Genomic DNA, 25,937 nt, shown 5'->3' with positions numbered 1-25,937 from the left:
GTATGTAGATCCATAAAGCATGGCATGTGCATTTGTACTTGCCATAACACCACAGAATCCCAAGCACCGACAAATCAATGATGCATAGAATGCTTTTCATATATGCTCAGGTGCTTCTGATTAGACACTGTGTTTCAGGTGGCTCATCATGTTTTCTCATGTGCAATTTCTTTTGTTGTTCAATGCAGCTGCATCAGGTGATAAGGCGGTTGCGCAGTATGTCTCTCCCCACAACAAGAACTGGGGCTACTGGTTTCGCCGAATGGGTAAGTTACTGTCTTGTTTGCAGAAGTACCTGCCCTTTTAACTTCAGTATTCAGCCTCTTACTACGAACGAAGCCACAACTGTTCCTGGTGGATTAGTCTCGAGTTGCATTTTGTTATTGAATTTTCTGTGGTCCGTGACATGTGCAACTTTGCACAAAACCTTGGGAGAAAGCCAAATGTTTGAGTATGAGGACAGGAACGAAGATCTTGTGTATGCTCAGGAATGGGAATCCTGCTCCAATTGTGCCATTTTGATACTCAAGCAAATTGCTGCGCCAAATTGCGGCGATAGCGGAAGAATCACCTAAATTGTGCGCAGGGGCAGATTGGCAGCTTTAGCTTTGGCAGGCGTCACCGAAACATTGCCAGCATGGTGGAGGGCGTTATGTTGCAGGTCTCGGACCGAATATAAAGGTAAATTTCACAATCTGACCACCACTGGGTGTGAACAATCACACTCAGTTAAGCCCCCCTGAATAAAACTAGAGATGGTGACATAACGTTATCTTGCCACCCGAGCCACGAGCGAGCGTAGGCAAGGAGGTCCGGTGCTTATCCACGCCTGCCTGTTGGGGGTGCGAAATCACATGGTTGTGCTGGCGCTGTTTTTGTGGAAACGTGTGCAAGCTTCCTACAATTGCTGCGATTTAAATGTGCAAACTGAGAGAGTGAGCAGCGAGGAAAGGAACGTGTGGAGAGGGGACTCAGAAAAGGAGAGGCCAAGAGAAATGTTGCTCCCTTTAGCGGATTCAAGGGCCTTACACCCGATCACTCATGTGAATTCCAGATGCCTAGGTACTTCTAGTGTGTCTAGTGAGTGGCAAAGCGAAAACAGTCTGATGCAGAATTGAGTTAGTGCTGTCACATTACCTAGAAACGTGGAGGGAGAGAGTTAGAAAAGTGAGAAAAAAAAAGAGAAGAAAGTGTCACAGTGAGGCTATCATTTTAGCAGAAATAGTGATATTTGCATTTTTATAAATTGCCAGCGTTGTTGTCGGCCATGTTGCCGACACCCCCTTGAAACCGAAACTAGCAAAGCCTAGTTGATCTAGGCTTTACTTGACGGCTGCGCCCAAACTGCAAGAAATGCTAAGCCAAGCCACTAATCCATAAAGGCTGCATTTGCGATTTCCGCTAATTGTACTGTATGTTCTGTTCACTTTTATTCACTCTTCATGGTGGCTGATCCTGTTGATAATGTGGGCGGAGCGTCGTTCTGACCACTGACGCACAAAAAGTGTGAAAAGGAATAGCATAAAAGGCATCACTTAAAAAAAGGCCATCAGTAGACTGTAGGCCAAAAGGAAGTGTGTGTGCGTGAAGCAAGGTGTCGGCAAACTTGGGCCGTATTCTAGGACGATCACTTTTGAAGTTACATTCACTTTTGCGATATTTCGCGTGACTATCCCTAGACATGTCTGCGGGCAGTGGTTCTTCCGCAATGTGATAAGATAGCGGGCTTGGCACTGTGCCAACAATGTCGTTGCTCATAGATGCCGATGTGTCTTGCATTAATCACATGAAATACAGTTAAACCTGCTTATAACGAACCTCCATATAACGAATTCCTGGATATAACAAAGTTTTTCGATTCCCCGCCGTTACTCCATAGAAGCACATGTATTTGAGACCTCTACGTAACGAAGTGGCAGCGGGAGACCCCCTCGATATAACAAATTTTCCCCTCCGACTACCTAGAGATTTCGCCCCAAATTTTGTCATTTTTGCGCGAGCAACAACCGGAAGCACCTTCTGCGCCGCGATGGAATGCGAAGCGAGCTTACGTGTGCGTGCGTGCGTGTGTGAGGCGGCCCTGCATCCCTCGACCCGGCGATCTTGCCGCCACGGGCATCACCTTTCCCCCTCCCTTCATTCAAATCTGATCCTGCCGCTTGCTGTAGCTGGCCTAGCCCGCCAAGTCGGCACTCTCTCCTTTTCCAGCTGATGTTGCCGACACGCTGGTACACGCTGTGGCACATCAGACTCGATGAGCGCGGACACGCCCTGTCAAACGCTGGCAGCGTGTGGAAGCGCCGCTAAAGAAGCGACCGAAGCGACCGAAGTGACCTTTCGTGCTGTTTATCGCTTCAACGCAAACTGAGCGCCGAGAACACACAGCACGCAGAAAGCTACGAGCCGCCGACGCACCTACACTGCTAGACTCTGCCTCAACACAGATCGCTTTCAAGATACAGCCTGCGCGACCGCGCGCCGCCCCGCTATCCCTCCCCCTCGCTCCCTCGCCGCTGCCTCGAGCGCAACGGAAGAAGGCGCGCTTCCTCCCTGCTTTTCTTGCGCACGCGAGATGCGGTCGTCGGCTCCCCTCCCACGTTTTCACTCGCACATACAGAATACGGCGTGCGGCGACTGCGTCATCGCCCTTGGATGTACGGCCACGCTAGCGGCAAAAACACGCAGCAAAAACGCGTGTCAGAAACGCGCGGCAAAAGCGGCAGGAATCGGCAGTCTTGCGGCGGGCCGCGCGAAATGGGTTCTGCGGCAAATGCCGCGTGCCGCGAGATGAAGAACCAATCAAGAGTGACGAGGGTGACGTCATGGAGCCATCACAACCGGAACGCCGCCGGTCCGCGCTGGGTTTTCAACCGACGATCGTCGTCTCTCGCATGAAACAAGGAGCGCTCGCGGTGTTGCTCGCCCGTTCGGAGAGCGTGGGAGATCTTATCGCACTGCTGCGTGGCAAGATGCGCGTGCCACGGTAGCCTCGCGGCAAGGCGCTGACACGCGGCAACTTGCCGCTCGCTGCATGACGCATTGAGTTCTATGGGAGCTGTCCGGGACCGGTCGAAAACGACGTAACAGCCGGGAAAACGCAGCCCCCGGGAACGTAACAGCGAGGTTCTACTGTAACACTATACGACGCTAAGACGCCATCGTGACGCTCGCTCTTCGTTTCCAATGCCTTGCGCTTGTGCGAAACGACACGCGTCCACGCATCCGGTACCTGGTGTGACATTCCGAGGACGAGTGCTTCGACAAAAACGGAAAACGGGTGCGCGTTACAATTGAGGGCGCGTTAAAATCGAGTAAATACGGTAAACGTTTATTTTTCGAATTTTCGTGCCGAACCTGCATATAACGAAATCCTCTTTATAACGAAGTTTTTCGGGAATTTGTCAATTTCGTTATATCCAGGTTTAACTGTAGAAGGTATCCCTGAGAGTGACAATCGGAGTATACAGCACACCTTTGTTGTCCACTTGTGGATCAAAGTCACTGATTTTCTGGCAAGGGCGGTATTTCAGACGATTACAATAGAATCTCGTTACAATAAACTTTGCGGGACCGCTGAATTTAATTCATTAATTTGAATTATCGTAGTGCTGAAAAACCAATTTTTTCATGTCATTAATGTAACACAACTAAAATTACATACCTTTGCAGCAGATGCGCATGTTCGTAAGTAAATAATAAATGAAAACGCTGGGCACAATTTAACCACTAGTTATTGCTTTAAGAAATCTCTAATCTTCTGGCGAGTAGACAACAAGCACTGCAGGACAAACGCCTCCACATCCTTGACCTTCCTCTGAACGTCATTGGGGACATCTTTGCAGCGCCGGAAGAATGATCGCGTCTTTTCTAGAAAACTAAAACATCCGAGCTAGAAACAGTCGCTTTCTCTTCATGTGTTGATCCACTGTCGGCATCGTCTTCGTCACTACTACAATCTTTTTGCTCACGCACTTTCTTCACGATGTCATCTTCGTTGGCAAGCTCTGCAGATGCAGCCACTGCGCTGTCGCTGTCAACGTAATCATCGAAGGTCCCCGCGGTGTCTACGGAGAGCTTCTCGGTAAGCTCACTCCACAGTTTTGGGTTGAGCTCCTCTCTGTAGTCCCAGTCTTGTGGCGTAGGTGAAGGCTTTAAAACGCCTGCCTTTAGCCAGCAGTTGCTGATTGTGCTTGCCTTGACGTTCCACCACGATCCTGTAAGCATTTCTCCAGCTTGACAGATGTTGACCTGTGTGGGCAGCTTCAGTGGAATATTGATCAGGAGGCCCTGCACAAGATGCTTCCGAAATTCGGCCTTCACATATCTGATGATGCCCTGGCCCAAAGGTTGGAGCAAAGAAGTATAATTAGGGGGCATAAATTCAAGTGTCAGATTGCTCAATCGCACATTCACGATGCGGTCGAACCCCCTTATAACAATATTCAAGTGCCACGAAAATTTCATTGTTATGACCGATACAGTAGAACCCCTCTGATACATTTTTCATGGGACCGTAAAAAAAAAAAGTAAGAGTCGGGAAACACAAGAGCCGAGAAATGGGAAAAATTGAGAAATGAGCGTAGTGTTGAACTGCACACAATATTATTTTAATTCTTATGTGTGAAAGAAAGTCAGTTTCACCCGGAAGCCGAAGCATCGATTGCGATAGCAAATTAGTAGACAGCTATACAGTGTAAGAATAGTAGTTTTATCGTCTGTATAAACTTGTAAACTAAACTAAACATTCTCTTATTAACTACTGTAATTACACGATTGTAGGTCGACCCATTTTTTCAAATTTGACAATCCAATGTTGGGGGGTCGACTTAGAATCGAAACCGAACCGTGTACCGCTACTAGCGGCAAGAGAAACGAGAAATCAGGGGCGCTACAGCGTGGTTACAACTTTGCACCTACGTCTCCATGGTTACAGTAGAAGCGTAGCGTATTAATTTACCATATTGCATACATTTTGATGGCGCGCACTAGAGCGCACGGCTCTTGTGGGAGCATCGATCATGGAAGAGCCGCCGTTTGCGGGGTATTGGAAGTTGGCGGAAGAGCCGCCGTTTGGGGGGTATTGATAGTTGGCGGAAGAGCCGCCGTTTGGGAGGTATGGTTGTTGGCGGAAGAGCCTTCGTTTGGGGGGTATTAGTAGCTGGCGGAAGAGCTTTTCTTTGAGATACGATTCTTTTCGACGGCAGCGGGCATCTGTCACTTCTGCTGTTGTGCTGAATCGTCGCGCCTTTCATGAGTGCCAAGAACTTTCGGCGGTCGTTCAGCATTCAAACGGGCTGCTATCCTCCATGCCGAGGAAACTAACAACTGCGCAGCGGGACGCAAGTTTGGAGTCAGTGAACGTGTGGTGCTGCAGTGGCGGCTTCAGCACGAGGAAATTTGGCCTCCCTGGCTACTGTGTGCTCGTGGGTCCTCTCTGCGTGGGCGGCTGTACCGCGCGATGTCGTGGTGCAGTCGTTCGCGAAGTGTGGACTCGCACTTGATGACGACGTGCTGTGGGACCGCACAGCTATGACGGCAGCAGTGCCAGTGAGGTCGACTCTAGTGACGATGAGTAGTCTGAGCAACCCCATCAATAAATTTCCCTTGTGTGAATGCACTCGCGTGGTTTTTCTCCACCCCCCCCCCCCTTTTTTTTTTTGAGACATGCAATTTTGGGGGGGTCGACCTACATTCGAGTCGACTTACAATCGTGTAAATATGGTATATTAACAAGCATGGTGTCAGCACCCACAGGCAAACATGAACACATCACACTTGATGAGAGTGGACACGCGCCGTCAAACGCTGGCGTGAAGAAGCACAGCAGCAGAAGAAGCTGCAGCAGCGAGCGAAGGGACCTTTGTGCTGTTGTCTATTGCTTCAACGCAAACAGAGCGCCGAGAACACACAGCACGCACAAAGCTACGAGCCGCCGACGCACCTACACTGCCTAGACTCTGCTTCCAACACAGATCACTTTCGAGATATGGCCCGCGCAGTACGCAGTTGATGCTAGAGTAAAGGCCGTTTCACATGATGTGATTTTCATTGCACCGGAAGTGCGATTTCCATCGCATGCAACGAAAATCGCAGTGACAGTGCCGACTCTGCAATTTTTGGCTGCGACCAACAGCATTGCAGCGATCGCTGCGATTTACCGTCGAAATTGCGCCGAGAGCTGTTTCGCGGTCTGTTTTGGGAAATGGGGTCAGTCGCTCAACACAAAGTTTATAGATACTTTTTTGTCTATAAATGTTGGCTCAACAAGCCTCGGACAGTGCAACTAATTGAGGGGAGCCGTGGATTGCACAATCGGTACGTACCATCAGCACCGACACGCCAACAGTGCAGATAAAAATTCGTAGGTCAGATTTGGTTCTGTGATTTCTATGCGTTTGTTGACATGCCACGTTGCTAATCACGCGACGCTTTTTTTTACGTTGGCTTCAGGTACTGATAGTACGTACTTGTGCCTGCTTTTCCGTTATTCACGCGTGCTGCGAGTTAGTAAATATTAAGAGGTGTCCCTCGCGGAAAGACATGACCTTCGGATGTCGTCCCAATTTTCTTGTACAAGCTACTCGGGATATATGAAAACGCCACAGTTGTAGCGCGGTATGCTTTTACGGACTGACCAATTTAAAGAATATGCAACTACGGACAAATGCTATGGTCAATAGGTCACGCTATATGCGCGACCATTTAGTTGCAGTCCGTTAGTTTGGGCTTTCATGCGCATTTCCCGCAATGAATTATCTCATTTCTAGGTTCTGTTACTTTCACTGTGAGACGCGACTGCTTATCAAGATAGCACACAAAGCGAACGTGCAAACTATATAACGTAGTGAATGTTTAAAATAGCATATTTAACGCTTTGACTGGAAATAAACAGCATTGTCATTTTGTTTTTGAAGCATTATTTAAACAGTATTTTTCTCATTTTTCTGATGTATAATTTTTTTCCTGCACAAACACCAATAAACCATCAATGTGTTGCAGACTTTGTATCCTTAGTGCATCTGTATTAACCCACACATTAAATGGTAATTGCATATTTCGCTTACTTCAGTGCATCGAATTACTTTTGTTGATGCTGGTTTTAACATATCGCAGTATTCCAAGAAACTACTTCGCCATAAACAACCTTGCCTTTCCTTGCTTCCCTGTCTCTACTTCCTGTAAAACACATGCAACAATGCAAAAAGCAGGCAAACACCTTTTTTTATAAGCAGTAGATAACAGTAAACAAAACAAATAAAAATTGTGCAGTGAAGTCAGCCGATTGCATTCCTTCCTGTGAATAATAGCATCTTTTCAAGTGTGGGTGGTTCTTGCGTGTCCACAGCTCATAAAGTGTGCAGACTCATCACGTGGCGTTGGCCTTGCCCATCAAGGTGGAGGAAATGTTGCTAATGAGTCTGCAATTAAATGTGTTATTGCATAAACTCGTATAACCATATCCCATCATTACTCGGTCTAGCTTGCTCCGAGTCATATTCGCCAAAATTCTACTTATCCGATCTTGCTCTGACTCATAATCACCAAAATTATACTTGGCCAAGCTTGCTCTGACTCATATTCACAAAGATTCTACTCAGGCGAGCATGCACTGAGTTATATTCACGAAAAATCTACTTAGCCGAGCTTGCTTTGACTCATATTCATCAAAATTCTACTTAAGCGAGCTTGCACCGAGTCATATTCGCGAAAAATCTACTTAGCCGAGCTTGCTCTGACTCATATTGACCAAAATTCTACTCGGCTGAGCTTGCTCTGACTCATATTGACCAAAATTATACTTGGCCGAGCTTGCTCTGACTCGATGTTCATAAATATTCTACTCAGGCGAGCTTGTACTGAGTCATGTTCACCAAGAGTCTACTTAGCTGAGCTTGCTCAGACTTATATTCATCAAAATTCTACTCTGGCGAGCTTGCAATGAGTCATATTCACCAAGAATCTACTTAGCCTAGCTTGCTCTGACTGAACTGAACCGCTGCAGATGAAATCGCGGCCACTATTAACGCGATCATGGACGGTGACTACGCAGTTGTGACGGCATGCGGCCAACCCGGTGCTATGCGTGGCAGTGAACGCAAGAATAAAGCCTTTAAAGGCACATATAGACACAAAGCCATGGAGGAAGGACACGAAGCGTTCCAGCATTGCTTTCATTCCAGTACGATTTTCACTGATGACTGGCAATGCGAACGCCGCCGCTGCGTTTCGGTGTACGCTAATGCCGTTTTGGCTCGATTGTGTTGCACATTTGTGGCGCACCACCAGCCCAGTGCTATCAACACAGTTGGCGCGGTCCATTTGTGTTTCGAGGCTAGTGCGGCGCAGAGCTACGGACGCAGCCTATTCGTGTTCGGACAGAGGCGTGCATTGCAAAGGATGGAAAACAGCATGCGACGGCGTGCAACGGCTCAAATTTCTTGTTTTCAGTTTTATTTTCAAGGAGTTCGCATTCCATTCCCTTTCGGCACGCACACCTAGTAGCCAGTCTTCATTGTTATGACCGATAATGTGTCATGGGGGCGTTGTAATAAGCGGGTTATTTAACCATAGAAAACATACAAAAATTGACGGTGCAGCAGCTGCTCATTGTTATAACCGATATATGTTTAAAACCGGTATCGGTTATAAGTGGGTTCGACTGTATGTGCCGAGCAATTGTCAATGATGAGAATTTTTCGGTCTTTCTTCTCCATTGTTTCGTCAAGCTGCAGCAGCCACTGAGTGAACAATTCTCACGTCATCCACATTTTTTTTTGTTGGTTCGGTAGTCGCAAAGCAACGAGACATCTTTTCAAGCAGCGCGGCTTAGCAGACTTGCCAACAACTGGCAGCTTGAGTTTTTGCGTGCCCGTGGAGTTGCAGCAGAACAGAACCAATATGTGGACACGTGATTTCTTTCCGCCCTTGCACCTGTCACCGTTGAAGTTCATTGTTTTATCAGGCAAGAACTGATAAAAGAACACCGGTTCCGCCAGGCAACCGCACTCTCGGCATCTGCTTCCTTTTCTTCGCCACAAGCAACCTGACACGCATTGCATTCCTTTGCCGGAAGCGGTAAAGCCATCCGGCACTTGCATCGAACCAAAGATGTCCAAGGTGGCCGCGAATCATACCTCATTCTCTAGAATAATCGGGCCTGACAAGGGCAGATCCTGTTGTCTGGCATTCTTAAACCACCTGAGGACGGTGTTATCGACGTTCTGGTAGTTGCCAAGCCGCAAGCGTTTTCTTGAGGTAGCCAGCTGTGACTCTCGATGCAGTTTCATGATCTTTTCCCGATCCTTGAGCATAGTTGCCATTAATAAAACTTGTTGTTGGGCTAGTTGGTACATTCTTCATACAACGATAGGACGCAACACATCAAGGAAAAATTACAGGTGAAAGGAAAGAGCGTCACTTTCTTTTTGGAAAAAAGAAGGAACGGCAACCGATGGAAACAAGGCCAATAGTTGTACCCTACGTACATAAGGTTGCGCACAACCTTAAGAAGGTAGCGAATAGGTACAATGTCCCAGTGGTCCTCTCTGCACCAAGGAAGCTGTCAGGCCTGTGCCCGCGGATTTCCAAAGCACCCAAGCAGCCTATATGTGGCAAGAGGCATGTAAATCCCGCCGTCACTTGTGCGGTGGGTGTGGTTTACGAAATTCCGCTCAGCTGTGGCAGGGTTTACATCGGCCAAACGGGTCGATGTGTTAACGACAGAGCGAGGGAGCACGCACTTTCCATTAAGAATAACCTTTCGACACATTTACCTGCGCACTGTAAAGCATGTAAATGTAACGCAAGATTTAAGGAGATCAGCATTCTGGGTAGAAGCAACGAGGTGCTGGCACGAGAAATGCTCGAGGCATATTACATAAAAAGAAAAAAAGATATCTGCATTAGCGATACGTCAGTGGTCTTGCGCGGCGCCGAGTTTGAATTTTTTAGATGCTTTTTAAACTAGCACATGATTCTTATTGACTCATCTGGGTGGGGTGATACGTGGAACCTTGCCGCGCATGTGTTAGCTCAGTGAGCATAGTTGCCATTGTTGATGGCGGATTATCACGCTCCCTGCACAGGTCGACTGGCTTCCTTCCAGCATTCAGCTGCGTCAAAATGTCCACTCTTTCTTAGCGAAAACTGGCGTCACTTCTTTTTAACGCCCAGGAGAACTCATTGTCAGCAAAGCGAATGCACAACACAATCATAGCACGGATAACTTCGCAGCTCCTGCCGATCGCTATCAACGTGGTGACGCTAGGCCCTCGGCATAGTAGAAGAGTCTGAACATGATCAAACGCGATGCTCACGCTGATGCCGATACTGCTGGGGCTGTACCCATTGAAATGGGTTCTCCAGCGCATGGCTGCTGCTATGGATGATGATGATAGGTGTAAGCCTCAGGGGTTTGGTACCGAAACTTTTGATATTAACAAAGCATCTTGGTGATTACGGGATTAAATTACATACATTATTCTGAAATATTCGTTAATCTGAAATTCGTAGTACTGAAAGTTTTTTTGACATTGAAAATTCGTTAATCTGAAATTCGTAGTACTGAAAGTTTTTTTTTACATTGAAAATATAGGCATTTTGGCGGGTATTAAAAAAAAATCTCTAAATCTGAAAAGTTCATTAATGTGATGTAATGAGATTGTAGTAATGAGATTTTACTGTATTTGCACCTTTCTGGTGGTCTCCTTGGAGGTCGTGACATGTTGCCACTTTTTTCTTATTTGTGTTCGTGTGCGTGCTGGACAGAATGGTATAAGCTCGTGTGTGGGCATAAACCCAATAAAACTTATTTTGAGCAGCATAGTTGCCGGCAGTGTTGTGCACTCAAGGTCGTGTGTGGTATCTGCTCTTCGTCACAACATGCGATATGTGATGGGAGAATGTTAGATGCACCCGTGGCCTCGACCACCAGAAAACTTCAAGTATATATTATTTTAATGTAGCACAACAAGGAGAAAAGCTCATAAACAATTCTTCCGCTCTGCTGGCGTTTCAAAAAAAGCAACTAAGCCAATCCTACCTTAGAAATAGTTCGGTTTTGGACTGCCTGATTATTCACGCATTTTTGCAGCCCCATCCGCGTCCAAAAAAATTGGTCAGTGACTGTAACTACGTATCTGAAAGTTTAGCTGAGTGTTCAAGAAAGTTGTATTTCATTGACTTTGCTGTCACATGGCTTATTGACTTTTCTACTTCTGTGGTAATAACTATATCTCTGAATTTTTACGTGGATACATTTGCTGTTTCAATTTTGAGGCTCTCTTAACCACCTTGTAAACTAAGAATTGTGCTGAATTTAAGTGTTTGTGGTTCTGCATTTACATGCTTTTCACCTTGTTTTGTACAGCTGGTGCAAACATTCTAAATTGGAACACAACTGTATGTTGGGCTATCTGCATTCTTTAATTTTGCTTTTTGGTGTGAAAAGGTGGCTTCATTCCCTGACTGCAGTGGCACTGACCTTCCTTTTACAGAGAACATCCAGAATTTGGGTGCCCACACACTTACCCTTCAAGCCATGTTGAGTGACTCCACCACAGCAATGACGTCTGGTAAAGAGCTGCCATCATTCAAGATTCGTTTCACAGTGATCGGTAAGATTTATGTTCTTGTTTCACCTACATGAATAGATAAAAGCACATAAAAAAGAAGATAACAGAAATGTATTTGAAGGTAAATGAGACTATTTCTGAAATACTTTGTCGCAAAAAGTACCATTTGCAGTGCTTCCGCTCCTTCAATGATTTGCATTGCGAAAGCTATGGTGTAGTGGGGTGTATCCACAATGCTCCACCTACTGAATGTCACTGTGTTGCGCAGTTCAAATTTTATTTTGGATGTTCACGTAGATGTGACTATTTCCGATTTTGGCGCCTATGACATGCCAAAAGTGGTTGTCTTCAGCAAGCCGCAGTGCGCTCAGCCAGTGGACTCGTCGCGGCACCCCGTGACAGCTGCGGTATCTACACTGCGTAACAGAACACCGCAGCTGCATGCTACTGCAGTGTTTGCATTGTGCACGACAAGGCTACAGTGCGTGCTCATGCTCATATGCTCCTGTATGGCTGTGCTACGTGGTGCGGGGACTGGCTTTGTCCTGCACCAGCTTGACTGATGGATAGTAGCCGCATCCAACTTATGCATGTTGAAGCACTATTACGAAGAGAAGTCTGCCAAGGCGTCTAGCCAGTAGCGGCCAGGAGTGAGCGCGCATTGACAAAAGTGAGTATGCTCTGAGCTTAAGTTTCGCATGGTTCAAGGCTAGTTGAGTGTTTAAAACTAGTCGAAATTAGCGAGACTCAACAGCTACGGCACCGATGAGCAGGGTGGCCAATATTTAATTCCAATGCGGGCGTGAGCAGACTATAGTCAGCTTCTTCCGGAAGCACGTAAATACAGTCGAACCCACTTATAACACTATTCAAGTGCCACAAAAATTTTATTGTTGTAACCAGTAATTGTTGTAACTGGGTTGCATGGAGAAAATAGAAATAGGGGGATAGCAGAGCTGTTGTGAGAAAACTACGATGGTGGGGAGGTCAGTGGCCCTCCCCACCACCTTCCTCCATCCGGCTGCTGATTTTGTTGACTCGTTTAACTGTTTAAATCTGCTTTCTGCGCGCTCCAATCGAGTGTAACAAGCCATGGCTGTCGCCGTTCATGAATGGCACTGCTAAAACGACTACAAAGCAAGGTCACGGGTGGCGAGTGACATGCCAGCTCTGCTGAAACATTGCTTTGGTGCCCTCAAAAAGGGCCTTTTAAAAAATGCGAGTAGTTTTCTGCGGCAGCCTCTCAACTTGTCAAATCCCGAAGGAACGCTGGTGCGAGATCGCCACAAGCATCTCGCCATGAACTTCTCACTGGCTTGCACGAGAAAACCTTATGTCCTGCAGCTTTGCTTGCTTTACTTGAAGCTTGCTGACATCCTTCTCTCGCAAAGCTCCCTCGTGAAAACGAAGCCCCAGAGTGACTCAATCATCTGTAGGGTCCTCCTGCGAGGACAACGTTGAGGCAGCCTGCCCTACCGCTTCATCGCTGTCACTGTCGCCACTGCTATCCGATGCAAGCACGTTCACGACGATCGCCTCGTCCGTTAGAAGCATTTTGTTTCCAAATCTTTAGCAGGTGCGCTTTCTTTTCATCGGCAATGTCGTGTACTGCCGATGGTCAGCAGGCGGAACAGCCATTTTCTGTTTCTGTGGCGAGTCAAACGAGGCTGATAAACCACGTGGCCAGGAACGACTTTGACGCAACCAACGATGCAAGCATGTTCACGACGATTGCCTCATCAGTTAGAAGCATTTCGTTTCCAAATCTTTAGCAGTGCGCTTTCTTTTCATCGGCAATGTCGTGTACTGCCGATGATCAGCGCGCCGAACAGCCATCTTCTGTTTCCGTGGCGAATCAAATGAGGCTGATAAACCACGTGGTCAGGAACGACTTTGACGCAACCAACAAAGACGAGCACGCGCTTTTGCAGAACTGCACAGAATAAGGGGTCAGCAAGCAATCTGAGAGCAGCACCAAGCGCTATAAGTGTAGTGTTTCGGAGGGTGGCGAGGCGTTGAGCTATGGATGCAGCCCATTCGTGTTTGGAGGGGTGGAAGGGTGACGCAAGAGATGCGCATGAGGCTGGCGATGCGGAGAAGGTCGAATTTCTTTTTAAGGATTTTGTCCCTGTAGAAATTTTTTTTACGCCGCACTAAGGGGCCTAATAATTCGTTTTTTTTTCTGGCCGAACGAGTTTTTCGGACTATTTTTCAGTCCCCACGAGCTAGGAAAATCGGTTGGTGACTGTACGGGAGCGCCTTAACCTAACAGCCGCACGTTGCTGCCAGCTGGAAACTTCCAATTATCTGAATAGAGTCGCGTGGCCCATTCAAATTATCTGGTAGAATTTGCATAGAAAGTGATGGGACCGCTCAAATTCTTCGAATTATCGAGGTTTTACTGTACAAGAATACGCTTAACAGTAGTTCACTAAAACAAAGTTCAAAAGAAAACCAACGATGTCATACGCATGGCCGGGGAGCAGCAGCAAGTGCATAAACCGTGAAGTCAGCACGCAGAGCTTTCCCGAAGAATGCTGGCGAACCGATCTCGTTGAGGTGGATGTGATTGCTGGGCTGGGTTTCCCGGGAGTCTAGATCTGACGACTTCTCTAAGCAGGTTGAACTTGAGGCGAACTACCGTGAGCTTCGTTGGATACGTTGGTTTGTCGTCTCGTACGTCAACTACGTAGTTACGCGGAGATCCGACATGGCTAGGCGGCCCAGGCAGGGGTGGGACTCCTGCGCCAATAGCGCCATTTTGATATAAACGCACATTCCTGCGCCAAACTGCGCCAAACACGGAAAATTGACTGAAATTGCGCTGTGCTGCACCAAAACGGCTTCGGCATGTGTGCTTTGGCAGTGGCGTTGGACAGAGAGCGGATTCGTTCTCCGAAAAAGAGTGCAGCCGATCACATTCCACAGACCATGCGCCGGCACCTCCCTCACAGTTTCTCGTGATTTTCGCGCTTATAACATTGGACTTCTCGGCGCTCACGGCAAGTGGCCGGCGCGCGCACGGCCACTCCCGGCTGTTGTCACTGCTGTTGGGACGGCCAGGGCGGCTGTATTTAGAGTGTACTAGAATACGGTTGATTGGGCAAAATAGCTGAGGCGCAAAACAACGACTAGTAGGCTGAGAGCACTGCGAGCAAACTAGATACAGTAGAACCCCGCTGTTACGTTTTTCACGCGACCAAAGAAAAAAAAGAGCCGAGAAATGCAAGAGCCGGGAAAGAGGAAAAATTGAGAAGTGGGAGTAGTGTTGAACTGCACAAAATATTATTTTAATTCTTATGTGTGAAAAAAAGTAGTTTCGCCCAACAGCCGAAGTATCGATTGCGATAAGCTATACAAAGTAAGAATAGTAGTTTTATCGTTTCTATAAACTTGTAAACATTCGCTTAATAACTAATTAACAAGCATGGTGTCAGTGCCCACAGGCAAACATGAACACATCACACTCGATGAGCGCGGACACGCGCTGTCAAACGCTGGCGTGAGGAATTTAAGTGCCGCTGCAGAAGCGAACGAAGTGCTGTTGTCTATCGCTTCAACGCAAACTGAGTGCCGAGAACACACAGCACGCACAAAGCTACGAGCCGCTGACCCACCTGCACTGCCCCCGCGCAGATCGCTTTCAAGATACGGCCCGTGCACCGCGCGCCGCCGCGCAGTATGATGCCAGAGCACAACGCTGCCCGCTATCCCTCCCCCCTCGTTCCCTCGCCGGTGCCTCGAGCGCAACGGCAGAAGGCGGGCTTTCTCCCTGTTTTCCTTTCTTTCGCGCGCGAGACGCGGTCGTTGGCTCCCCTTGCACGCTTTCACTTGCACATACAGCATACGGCGCAGGGCGATGGCGTTATCGCCCTTGGGCTTTATACGGAACATCTATGAGCCAAAACCAATTTTAGGGCCGCAACGCGTCATAGACACCCTCTTTAGATAGCAAATGCGGATCTCAAGGGCCATCCATACTTTTGCTTGCGGAAACCGAAAATACGTAATAAGTGTCGCCCCCGGCACTTTGGGTGGCCAATGCAATGCCATCGTCACGTAACCAAGCCAAGCGACATGAAAAGTAAAAATGGCCGCTCAGGCCGGCGCGGTGTGGCAGTTCGCAACGTGTGATGCGGGAATGGTCCCACAGTTGCGACGTAACAGCAGGGTTACCAATGCATTGGGTTCTATATATAGGAGCTGTGCAGGGACCGGCCAAAAACGACGTAACAGCCGGGAAAACGTAGCACCCGGGAATGTAACAGCGGGGTTGTACTGTATTATAGGGAGGCGCAGTGGGTTCAGCAGGTGGGTGTCTCTATCCACAGGGCCAGTATACCGTAAAAATGGTCCAATCTGCTTTTACACCCATATGGGCGAGGCCTGAGCCATTTTGACACATTGCAAAGGTCTAATAGCGGTTTTGGAGTAAAAAGTCGCAGTTTCGCCCTAAAGGCGAAGCATTGATTGTGATTGTACATTAGTAGACAGCTACACGAAGTAAGGATAGTAGTTTTATCGGCCGTATAAACTTGTAAACATTGGCTTACTAAATGGATGGGTGAATAGTGAATTTGAGGTTTGAAGCGAATAGTGATTTGGTCGAATAATTTCGAATCGATTAGTTCAAATAGTATGTATCACTTATTACAGTAAAACCCAATCAATTGAATTTCACGGGACCGAAAAAAATGTCCGAATTAACCGAATGCCAAATTGTCAGGGTATCTAGAAAACAATAATCAAATGTTAACTACACCAGCACAATTTTATTAGTAGAATGGATGAGCTAGTTCTTCTACCCGCCGGGGTGACTCAGTCAGCTAAGGCGTTGCGCTACTGAGCACGAGATCGCGGGATCGAATCCCGGCCGCGGCGGCCGAATTTCGATGGAGGCGAAATGCAAAAACGCCCGTGTGCTTGCGTTGTAGTACACGTTAAAGAACCCCAGGTGGTCAAAATTAATCCGGAGCCCTCCACTACGGTGTTCCTCATAATCAGAACTGGTTTTGGCACATAAAACCCCAGAAAGAAGAAGAAGAAGAAGCAAGTTCTTCTGCTATTTTGCACAAGAGCAGTGCGGAAGCTGCAATTCTCGTCATCTCGTGACTGATTGGCTCTCGCAGCGGCGATCGAGGCTTCGAGACTTTGTTCGCAGCACGGCCGCAGTGTACGCCTTCAGTTGTGACACGCTTTGCACTACCGCATGCACATCCCGTTATTTTTTCGCCAGTAAGCTGATCGCCAACAGATGACATGTCCATCGCGATGTAGCTGGTGTTCTTCATCTGCTACAGCTTTGCACCGAGTCAAACCGAAACATCTGTTCGTCGCAACCGCGGCCGCTATCGACACGATTATGAACGGCAACATTGCAGTGCTTAAGGCACGCGGCCGACGCACGCACCGAGTCAGAACGAACCTACCGTTCACTGCAGCAACTGCAGACGAAATCGCGGTCGCTATCTATGCTATCATGGATGGCCTCTACGCAACCTTTTAGGCACGCGGCCGACGTGCGTATTGAGTCAAAACAAAACTACTTTTTGCCGCAACCACTGTGGAAGAAACCGCGGCAGCTATCGACGCAATCATGGAAGGCGACTATGAAATCCCACGGCCAACGCGTTGTTATGAGTGGCGTTAGTAAATGCAATAAAGGCACAAATAGGCACAAAGCGTTCCATCGTTGCTGTCATTCACTTACGATTTCCGCTGATGGCTATAGCGACGTGTACTCCGCTGCTTCGTTTCGGTTGTACACTAGCGCCGTTCCTACTCTTTTGGGTTGCACATTTCTGGCTTTTTAATACAAAAACGTATAGCCTTCGAGATTTATGGTTGATGTATGGCAGCCATGACTTAAAGCATAGCCTGCAAGATGTGTTTTTCTACCGACCGTCCGTGGCTTCTGGCTGCCTATTCAGGAGCGCCGAATAATTAGAAAATATCGAATATCTTAATTGGAATTGGAGCGAATAAAGAATATAGAATAATTCGATCGAATATTCAACAATACCGAATATTCGCCCATCCCTATTAAATTAACAAGCATGGTGTCACGTGCGCTCAAGCTAACGTGAACACATCGCAGTCGATGACCATGGAGACTCGCTGTCTAAACGCTGGAGTGAGGAAGCGCGGCAGCAGCAGCGAGCTAACTGAGCAGCGAAAACACAGCGCGCACGAAGCTATGATTCCCCACCCGGTGCCTTGCGCGCAATTGAAGACGTGCGCTTTCTCCACGCCTTGCTCCCTCACGCGCACGAGATTGAGCCGTCATCGTTGGCTCACCCTCATACGATTTCATTCACACATACAGCATACAGCGCGCGGTGACCATGTTATTGCCCCTGGACTTATACGGAACATCACGGCGACAACGACGGCAGAGATGCGCCTGGAGTGTCCATGATTGCTATTGCAATAAAGACACATTGGAATAGTTTTATGTTATACCAGCACAGGGTTGATTGCGGCTCTCTGGGTCTGTGGTGACATATCGTGACCCAGAAATTATGTTAGCGCATCGATTGGACGCGTAATTTGATAACATTTTCCGCTATCATGATGAGCTTCGGTGCGGGAAATATATAGTTCGATTGCAGTTCCAACTGATGTTTTCTGCTTTACATGAAAACATGCGCCGTGCCATTGCTCGACCCACTCTTCTATATTCTAGTATGCTATAGCTACAAAGCGTGCTTCTGGTATGCGCTTTGTGTTGGTTTATTGTGTTTCACCATGGTTTCGAAGTGTGCTGCCATATTCTATTATGCCACAAATATTCAGATTGGCCTGCTCCAAACTGCTCCAGAATGAAATTTACTCTGCTCCAAGCTGCTCCAAAATACAATTTTGTCTGCGCCAAACTACTCCAAAACCCAATTTTACTTGCTCCAAAAATTGCTCCAAAATGACTTTGGGCAGTCCCCACCCCTGGGCCCAGGTGATACTAGACCCCTACTGCTTCTCAGCAGATTACAGGTTCAGCTTCTAGACTGATTAGCAGGGACTAAAACCTGTGCCTAAATAGCCTCTCCTCTGCCGAGGTCAGGGAACGTCAGGTATGGGTGACAGTTCATCTAATTATCTCATGACTCCTGCCAAGAGTCTCGGCTGCCCCCGTTTTAATCAGGGGCGACGGAATAGATGATTCCCCCCCACTGTCGGAGGTCGCGCCCCCACACTGCACCATAGACACACATGCGCACACTTGGGTCCGTTGACAAGTACAGAAGCAACAGTGGCCGCCGTCCATATGGCGCCCCTTAATCGGCGTGTCGCTGTCTCGAAACTATGCCGTACCGTGAGACCATGATGTTTTTGGCGCCCGTTAATCGGTGTGTCGCTATCTCGAAACGGTTGCACCTGTGAGACCACGACGTTCTTGGCGCCCATTAATCGGCGTGTCGATGACTCGTAGTAAGCGGGGTATTTCACCATAGAAAACATACAAAACTTGACGGTGCAGCAGCTTCTCATTGTTATAACCGAGTTATTGTTAAAACCGGTACCATTATAAGTGGGTTCGACTGTACAGTAAAGCCTCGTTAATTCGGAAAATCGGTTAATTCGGACTCGTTCTCTGACCCTGGCCGGCGTATGCATTATTCAATGGGATCAAACTTTCTTTAATTCGGGCTTATTTGGCCTCACATTGGTTAATTCGAACAACTTTCGGAGCTCGGCGAGCGAGGAGCGCCACAAATGTGCGGCGCAAAAGAGCAAGAACGGCGCTAGCGTCCAACCGAAATGAAGCAGCGGAGTCCGCATCATCATAGTCATCAGCTGAAATCGTACTTGAATGACAGCAACGCTGGAACACTTAGTGCCCATTTGTGTCTTTAAAGCCTGTATTCTTACGTTTACCGTCACGTATAACACCGCGTTGGCCGCAGGCTTTCATGATTGCGTAGTCGTCATCCACGATCGCGTCGATAGGAGCCGCAGGTTTTCTCCGCAGCAGTTGCGGCGAACAGTAGTTTCGTTTTTACTCGATATGCACGTCAGCCCATTGATGACAGCACAGATAGCGACCGCAGGTTTCGTCCTCAGGTGTTAACATAGATAGCAGCCGCTGTTTCGTTCGCAGTTGTTGCAGCGAACGGTAGTTTCGTTCAGACTCGGTGCGTGCGTTGGGCGCGTGCCTTCAGCACCGCAATGTCGGCGTTCATAATCACGTTGATAGCGGCCACGGTTTTTTCCGGAGCAGTTGCGGCAAACAGTTGTATCGTTTTGACTCGGTGTAAAGCTGTCGAGGTTGAAGAGCACCGGCTACACCGCGATTCTTTTCGCCAGCTCACTGGTGAAAACATAATCGCTATGTGCGCGCGATAGTACAAAACTTGTCACAAATTAAGGCGCGTGCTGCGGCCGTGCTGCGAAGAAAGGCGCGAGGCCTTGATTGCCGCTGCCAGAGCCAATGAGTGACGAGATGATCAGAATTTCAGCTTCTGCTCTGCTTTGGGGCAAAATAGCAACAGGAATTGCTCACTCATTCACTAAATAAAAGCGCGTTGACGTAGTAAGCATTTGCTTATTGTTTTCTGGATACCCTCGATAATTCGACATTCAGTTAATTCGGACTTGACGGGACTGAAAAAAATGTCCGAATTAACAAGGCTTTACTGTGTTATAGAAATTTGAAAGCATATTTTGCTTACTTCAGCCTGTTCATTAAACTGCGTCAATAAATATACACTGTAACAGTAGGAAGAAGCACATTGATCCAAACACCCTTTTAGATTGATGTCAGCTATTGGCCAATAGCAGCCACGTATGGGAGTCTGCTATATATCACGAAAGAAAGCATCCAGAAAAGAATGAGGAGCAGGCTTCTGGTTTAAAGAAAGCATTTGAGAAGAAGGTGACATCGCACTCAGCTTTGTAGGGGTATGCTCTGCGTGAGGCTAGGGCTGAAGGCAAGCTCCGGATCTAGCCACTCTCCAACCTGTAGCGGCCGTAGTCGCTGCTACGTTGTGTTCAGGAGAATAACGTAAACAGCAGTGTCAACTCTAACAATATCTATTGCTGCAAGCAATAAGACTTGCAGAGGGAAGTGCACTCTATATAAGTAATAAATAGGTTTGCCTTGTGTGTGATAGTCGGGTAACGAGGTCACTCATGGGTTGTGACGGGTGTCCGTATCCAGCAGGGTCGAGTATGGCACCAGAGAGAGAGAGTCTCCCCTGGTGACGCTGTTTATTACCTTTTGTGAAAGGAATGTCCTCCTTGGGTCTTGGATATGTTGTCCTTTCCTGCGAGTCGGGGGGAAGAGGAGGGTGCACACGTCACGAGAGCAAGGGAGAACCTGGAGAGGGCTAGTGCGCATCTCCTGTGTAGGTTGGCTTGATGGCGAGGAGGACATCGAGGCACCCTACTCCTGTGTCTACACTTTCTCTCGATATGTCTGCAATGTACGCGGCAGGGAAATGGGCGTGTGCGCTCACCACAGCTTGCGAAATCCACGCACCGTGCATGACTCCATAATTTGGCTTAGATGATTCACAGCAGCGTATGCTGTCCGTTGAGTGAGGGAAAAGGATGGGAGGTGGAAAAAGGGAAAAGGAAAGGGATGACTGAGGAGTTCAGGGCACCTTTAAGTATTTCGGAAGAGCCTAGCTCCTCAATGCGATACCAGTAAATCTTGCTTTGTGATTCAGATGAAAGATTTGAAAGCAATTTGGACTAACCAAACGCGTCCAGTTCATGTCCACTCGTCCACGTCGTATCTTCGGCTAGCGGCTCTTGGCTAGTGGCGATGCTGATAAAGCTGGAATCACACATTGGACATGATCGCGGACGAATCAGTCACGTGACATATGAATTGAATCGTATCGCTTCGCAGCTAGCATTTGCACGACAGAGGATGACAGCGTTGATGGAGCAGCCTCGCATGGGCAATGGCGACGGAGCAAACATGACTGCGCTGTATCGCGAAGTGCTTCGCGTTAACCGAAGGGAGCACAGCGGACATGGGTGATGTACGTATGATCATGTGATATGGAATCCGCAAGCTTTTATCATCAGCTTCTGATGCGCTAGGACGGTCGTTGAGTGCAGGTCATCGTGATCCGAGTTCTAGTTTGCTGGTGCCGCGTGCACTATTTGCTAACTACTAAATGTAAAATGGCTATCCATAAAGAGGAGGAGAGTAGACAACCATGCAGGGAAGAGGGGAGGGAACTTCAACATGCAAGGGTGGGAAGAGGGTGAGGCTCCCTAAGAGAGAACGAATCTGAATGGCAGAGAACCTGGGCTTTGGTGTGGCTTCACGGCAGCGCCTGCCACGCTGCTGTGACACTTTTAAGGCAAATTTCACATTTGAAGCTGCCATGAAGCCACACTTCAAGGCAAAATTCGCATATAAGCCCACTTTACTGTAAAATCTTGCATTTTTCTTACGGGTTACATGTGCAAAAATAAGGTTAACGTGGTCTTTGTATTTTGCTTCTATATAGATGGCAGCTTTTTTTTTTTAGCATTTGAAGCCGTGTTAATTTCAGTCTTTGTGTTCTATTGGCAGCACTTTGTTATTGCTCAAAGACTGCTGTTTCGAAATCATGCCTTTTGGCGGGAGGTTTTGAAAGATGGTGCGAGCCTTGTGGCAAAGCTCTGTGCACCGTTTCACACTTCGTGACCTGTCTTAGCAGTTCAAGAAGGAGGGAAAAGCTTTCTAGGTGCTGAACTTTGCTTTGCAGAATATTTGATTTTGAAGCATTGTAAAATAAAGTATTTTCTTTGTTTCTGACTAACCGTTTGCGTCAATGAAAAATACATATGCAGTCAACGACAGATTTTCTCGACGCCCGATTTTTCGGACATGGCCCAATGGGGCTCTTGCGTTGCCCAGGGGGCGCTGCAAAAATGGTGCTAAAAAGCGCCCTCAATCCGAAACTGGGTAGTACCAAGCTCGGTCGTCTGCTTCGGGAAGCACGTTTACAATATGGACCCGCCACTTTCGGTTGTGTTGTACCACGGCTTGCAGCGAATATCGGGCGCCGAAGATTTTTCCATGGGTGGCATGCTGCGTAAAGGCAAGAAATTATGCAACGCCGAATACGTGTACGCCATTCAAGAAATAAGCGGCGAAGTTTTAGCGCGATGGCAATCGCAAGTGAAGCGAGTCACGCACGTGCGAAGTTGAACTTCAGGTAAGGTTTGCACGCTGCTAGATTCAGGCGCACAAACGTGAGGAAATGCTTTCTATAAATGAATTCAGAGCAGCGATAAGTGGACATATGTACGGAACTGCTCGAGCGCACGACGGTACGCGCCGCGACGGCAGCGGTCTTTCAGCATGCCTCGGTGTACGAACTGCTCGAGCGCACGATCGTACGCGCCGCGACGGCAGCGGTTTTTCGACATGCCGCGAAACGGCGGGTCTCCTGCAATCTTTGTTGACTGCATGCCGCTAGACAAGTAGTTATGCCTGCGCTGTAGTAGCGGCCATCTGTCCAGCAATTGATAAATAAGCTCGCAGTAATGTACGTACGTGCCAATCGCGCTGCAGCGCGCGCTCGTGCACTGCTCGCTTGATGTAGCTTTTAATGACAGCGCTCGAACATAGATGTGCTGTAATCGATACTACCTTGCTGTGCTGCCTAAACGTGCTGGCTTGAGGTCAAGGATGAGCACATTCAACTCTAACCTGTGCTGCTCGTAGTGGGGTAGTGAATTATCACCGAATCAGCCCGACCATTTGTGGTCATTTGCACACACCTGGTCACTTCATCACTTCGCACCGGTCGAATTGTTAATTGTCGCTGTGGCCGGGTCTCGAATCGTGAATCACCAGCCATGCCTGCTGCTATGTCGGTCTTCCATTTCGCTTACCCAGCTCGACGAACTGCAGTTAACCAGCGCGCCCGACGCTCCGCAGCGCGAGGCCTTGAAGGAAAATGGTAGAATCAGATGTTGGGATTCAGGCATTCTTGTTCATGGCAGCCCACGACGCAGCAGTAACGACGGAGACGCTATTTCGAGGGTGAGCTAGGTCTCTCCGGATCGGCGTCGCCGATGTCTTCTGCTTCCAGCATTACGTCCCACGGCACACGGAGAGTCCGTTTTCGTAAAACTATAGGCTGCGGCCAGCTCGCAGCCTGGTCGCCATGGTCTGTGAGAAGTGGCGAGCCTTTTCGCATTCGAAACAGGGCAGAAAAAAGTGCGAATCGACGCAAAACGCGGGCTAGAAACGTACTTCGCCAAAGCCAGGGCTCAATACTATCCAAGCTGGTACTACCCAGATGACGTTTTTCGCCGCCACCAGGCGCCGCTACTATACCTCAAACTCCAGCGCAAGACGCCCATAATTCGGACGTCTTCGCGGCACCGCCACGTACCCCACAGAGTCGATGTATAAAAACGTCTGAAATTTCGGACACCAAAAGACCTTCGGCGTCCGATTTTCAAGACTTTTTCTCATGACCGAAGGTTCGAAAAGGCATTAATCGTAGCTACCACCGCTGTCATTTTGATTATCTCGCTTCGTGAACCGGCGCTCTCGTATGCAGAACCCCTGGCAGCCGTAGTCACCGCCGCGGCAATGCTAGGCTTAGCTACTGCGACGCTCGCTACCAAACTCCTTTCTGTTCGGTGCCCTGTTTTTAATTGAAACAATTCGTTGCTGTTAGCAATGGCGCTGATTCCGCCTTTGTAATCCTCGCCAATTTCTTGGAAGCTTGGTTCATAATGCCGGTTACCGAAAGTAGGCTTCCCCTCAATACAGCAGTGTTACGCAGTGAAGCATACCAAAAATGGGTAATTGTCACGAGGCACTGTATGTATTCCTTAATTATACTCGCGTGCACCCGTCGTCTCCTATCACAGCACGAGCTACGATACGCCTAATAAGTGTACTGGCAGGCCTGCATAGGCAATTTCGGACGTGCCTGTGGCGATTTGAGCCCCTGGGGGCAGTAAAAGACATACATTCGTTTTTTTGGACTGCCCTATTGTTCGGACGTTTTCGCGGCCCCTAGGGAGTCCAAAAAAATCGGACGTCTGTATATTGCTTAGTGAAGTGGTAAAATGAGTAGATATGGGCAAATAGTTCACTTTAGGTTCAAATAGAATTCGAAGCAAGCAGTACTTTGGTTGAATAATTTCGAATCGAATAGTTCAAATAGTAGTACAGTGGAACCTTGATATAACGAAGCTGTACTTGCAGCAAAAAACTTCATTATATTGCGAATTTTGTTAATTCGAGGTTTCGTTAATTCAATGGAACTAAGATAGGGAAATAATTTGTTTCATCATTAAGTTTTGTTAAATTGAGGTTCATTATATCGTGGTGTGAATGTACTATGCATACCGCATATTTTGGTGGAAAGAAAATGTGGGAGCATTTGCTTTAATTAGGAGACAAATAGTATGAATTTTTTGATTTGAAGTGAATAGTTTTGGTCAGTGCATTAAATCTTGATACAAGAGCCGGGAGTTGCAAAATTTTAAACGAAAGATGGGAGGGGGGGGGGGGCAGCACCCTACTTGCATAGATGGCAAATTTATTTTCAGTGCTGTTATGCAAATATATTAATTCAAAAATGCAAGTTCAACATTTCTTTAAGATGCCAGCAGTATGGCATGTTTTGTTTGTACCCTCAGCAAAGAAATGAAAGTGAGGGAATGCCCGTACCACCTTGTGGTATTGTGGGTGTACTGTCAATCATGAACTACCGTAAAATTCCGAGCAAGCGCCCCCCCCCCCCCCCCTCCCTCCAACAAGTCGATATTACCGGCTAAGTTAGGGGAGGCGCTATCACGCCGGAAGCAACACTACATTTGCTAGTAGGTACAGCGTTTGACCGCTGGCGCCACGCTGCGCCGCTCGCGTGTACCGCGTTTCTAGGTGGTTTCTTTCGCCGAGGGCGCTCGAACGCATTCATATGGTTGCCCTTCGAGTGGCTACGGCGCTCGCTTTGGGAACATGCGGCGTACGCTGGTTCGAATCCCGCACCGGGCTAGAATTTTTTTGTCAAACGCTGTACCTACTAGCAATTGTAAATACGCATCCCGGAACGGCACCAAAATTCAAGATGGCAACGACAAAATTTTCCCGCCAAAAAAGAAAAGCGCAGTGGGAATGGCATTAAAATTTTATTGAACATGAACTTTATTAAGCCAAAGATTTGTTAGTGGTGTTTATCACTCTCAAAACCACCGAAAGAACTACAGAAAGAGCGCATCGACGCTGCACCGACGAGTCGCCGCGATCGGCGACAGGAACATTGGTTATGCAGCTTCTGTTCCAGGAAAAATTATGTCCGCTAGAGTAAAGTGACGCGTAATGTTCATCTTATTAAAACCATGTCCACGGTGAAACGTTTAGCACTAATGAGAGTTCCGATACAAATTAAG

General features: G+C 47.8%; 1 protein-coding gene across 1 annotated transcript in view; it reads left to right on the top strand.

Moving 5' to 3' along the window:
• The window catches only part of LOC119460586 (structural maintenance of chromosomes flexible hinge domain-containing protein 1), a 229,955-nt gene that overhangs the window by 85,443 nt on the left and 118,575 nt on the right, over window positions 1-25,937 (top strand). The window contains exons 19-20 of the mRNA XM_037721595.2: window positions 189-266; window positions 11,496-11,615. Coding sequence (XP_037577523.1) covers window positions 189-266; window positions 11,496-11,615 — 198 coding nt within the window. The remainder of the gene's footprint in view (window positions 1-188; window positions 267-11,495; window positions 11,616-25,937) is intronic.

The sequence above is a fragment of the Dermacentor silvarum genome, chromosome 8 (genome assembly GCF_013339745.2).
Source record: "Dermacentor silvarum isolate Dsil-2018 chromosome 8, BIME_Dsil_1.4, whole genome shotgun sequence".
In the NCBI taxonomy this organism is placed as follows: Eukaryota; Metazoa; Arthropoda; class Arachnida; order Ixodida; family Ixodidae; genus Dermacentor; species Dermacentor silvarum.
This window is presented reverse-complemented; position numbering and strand designations above follow the sequence as displayed.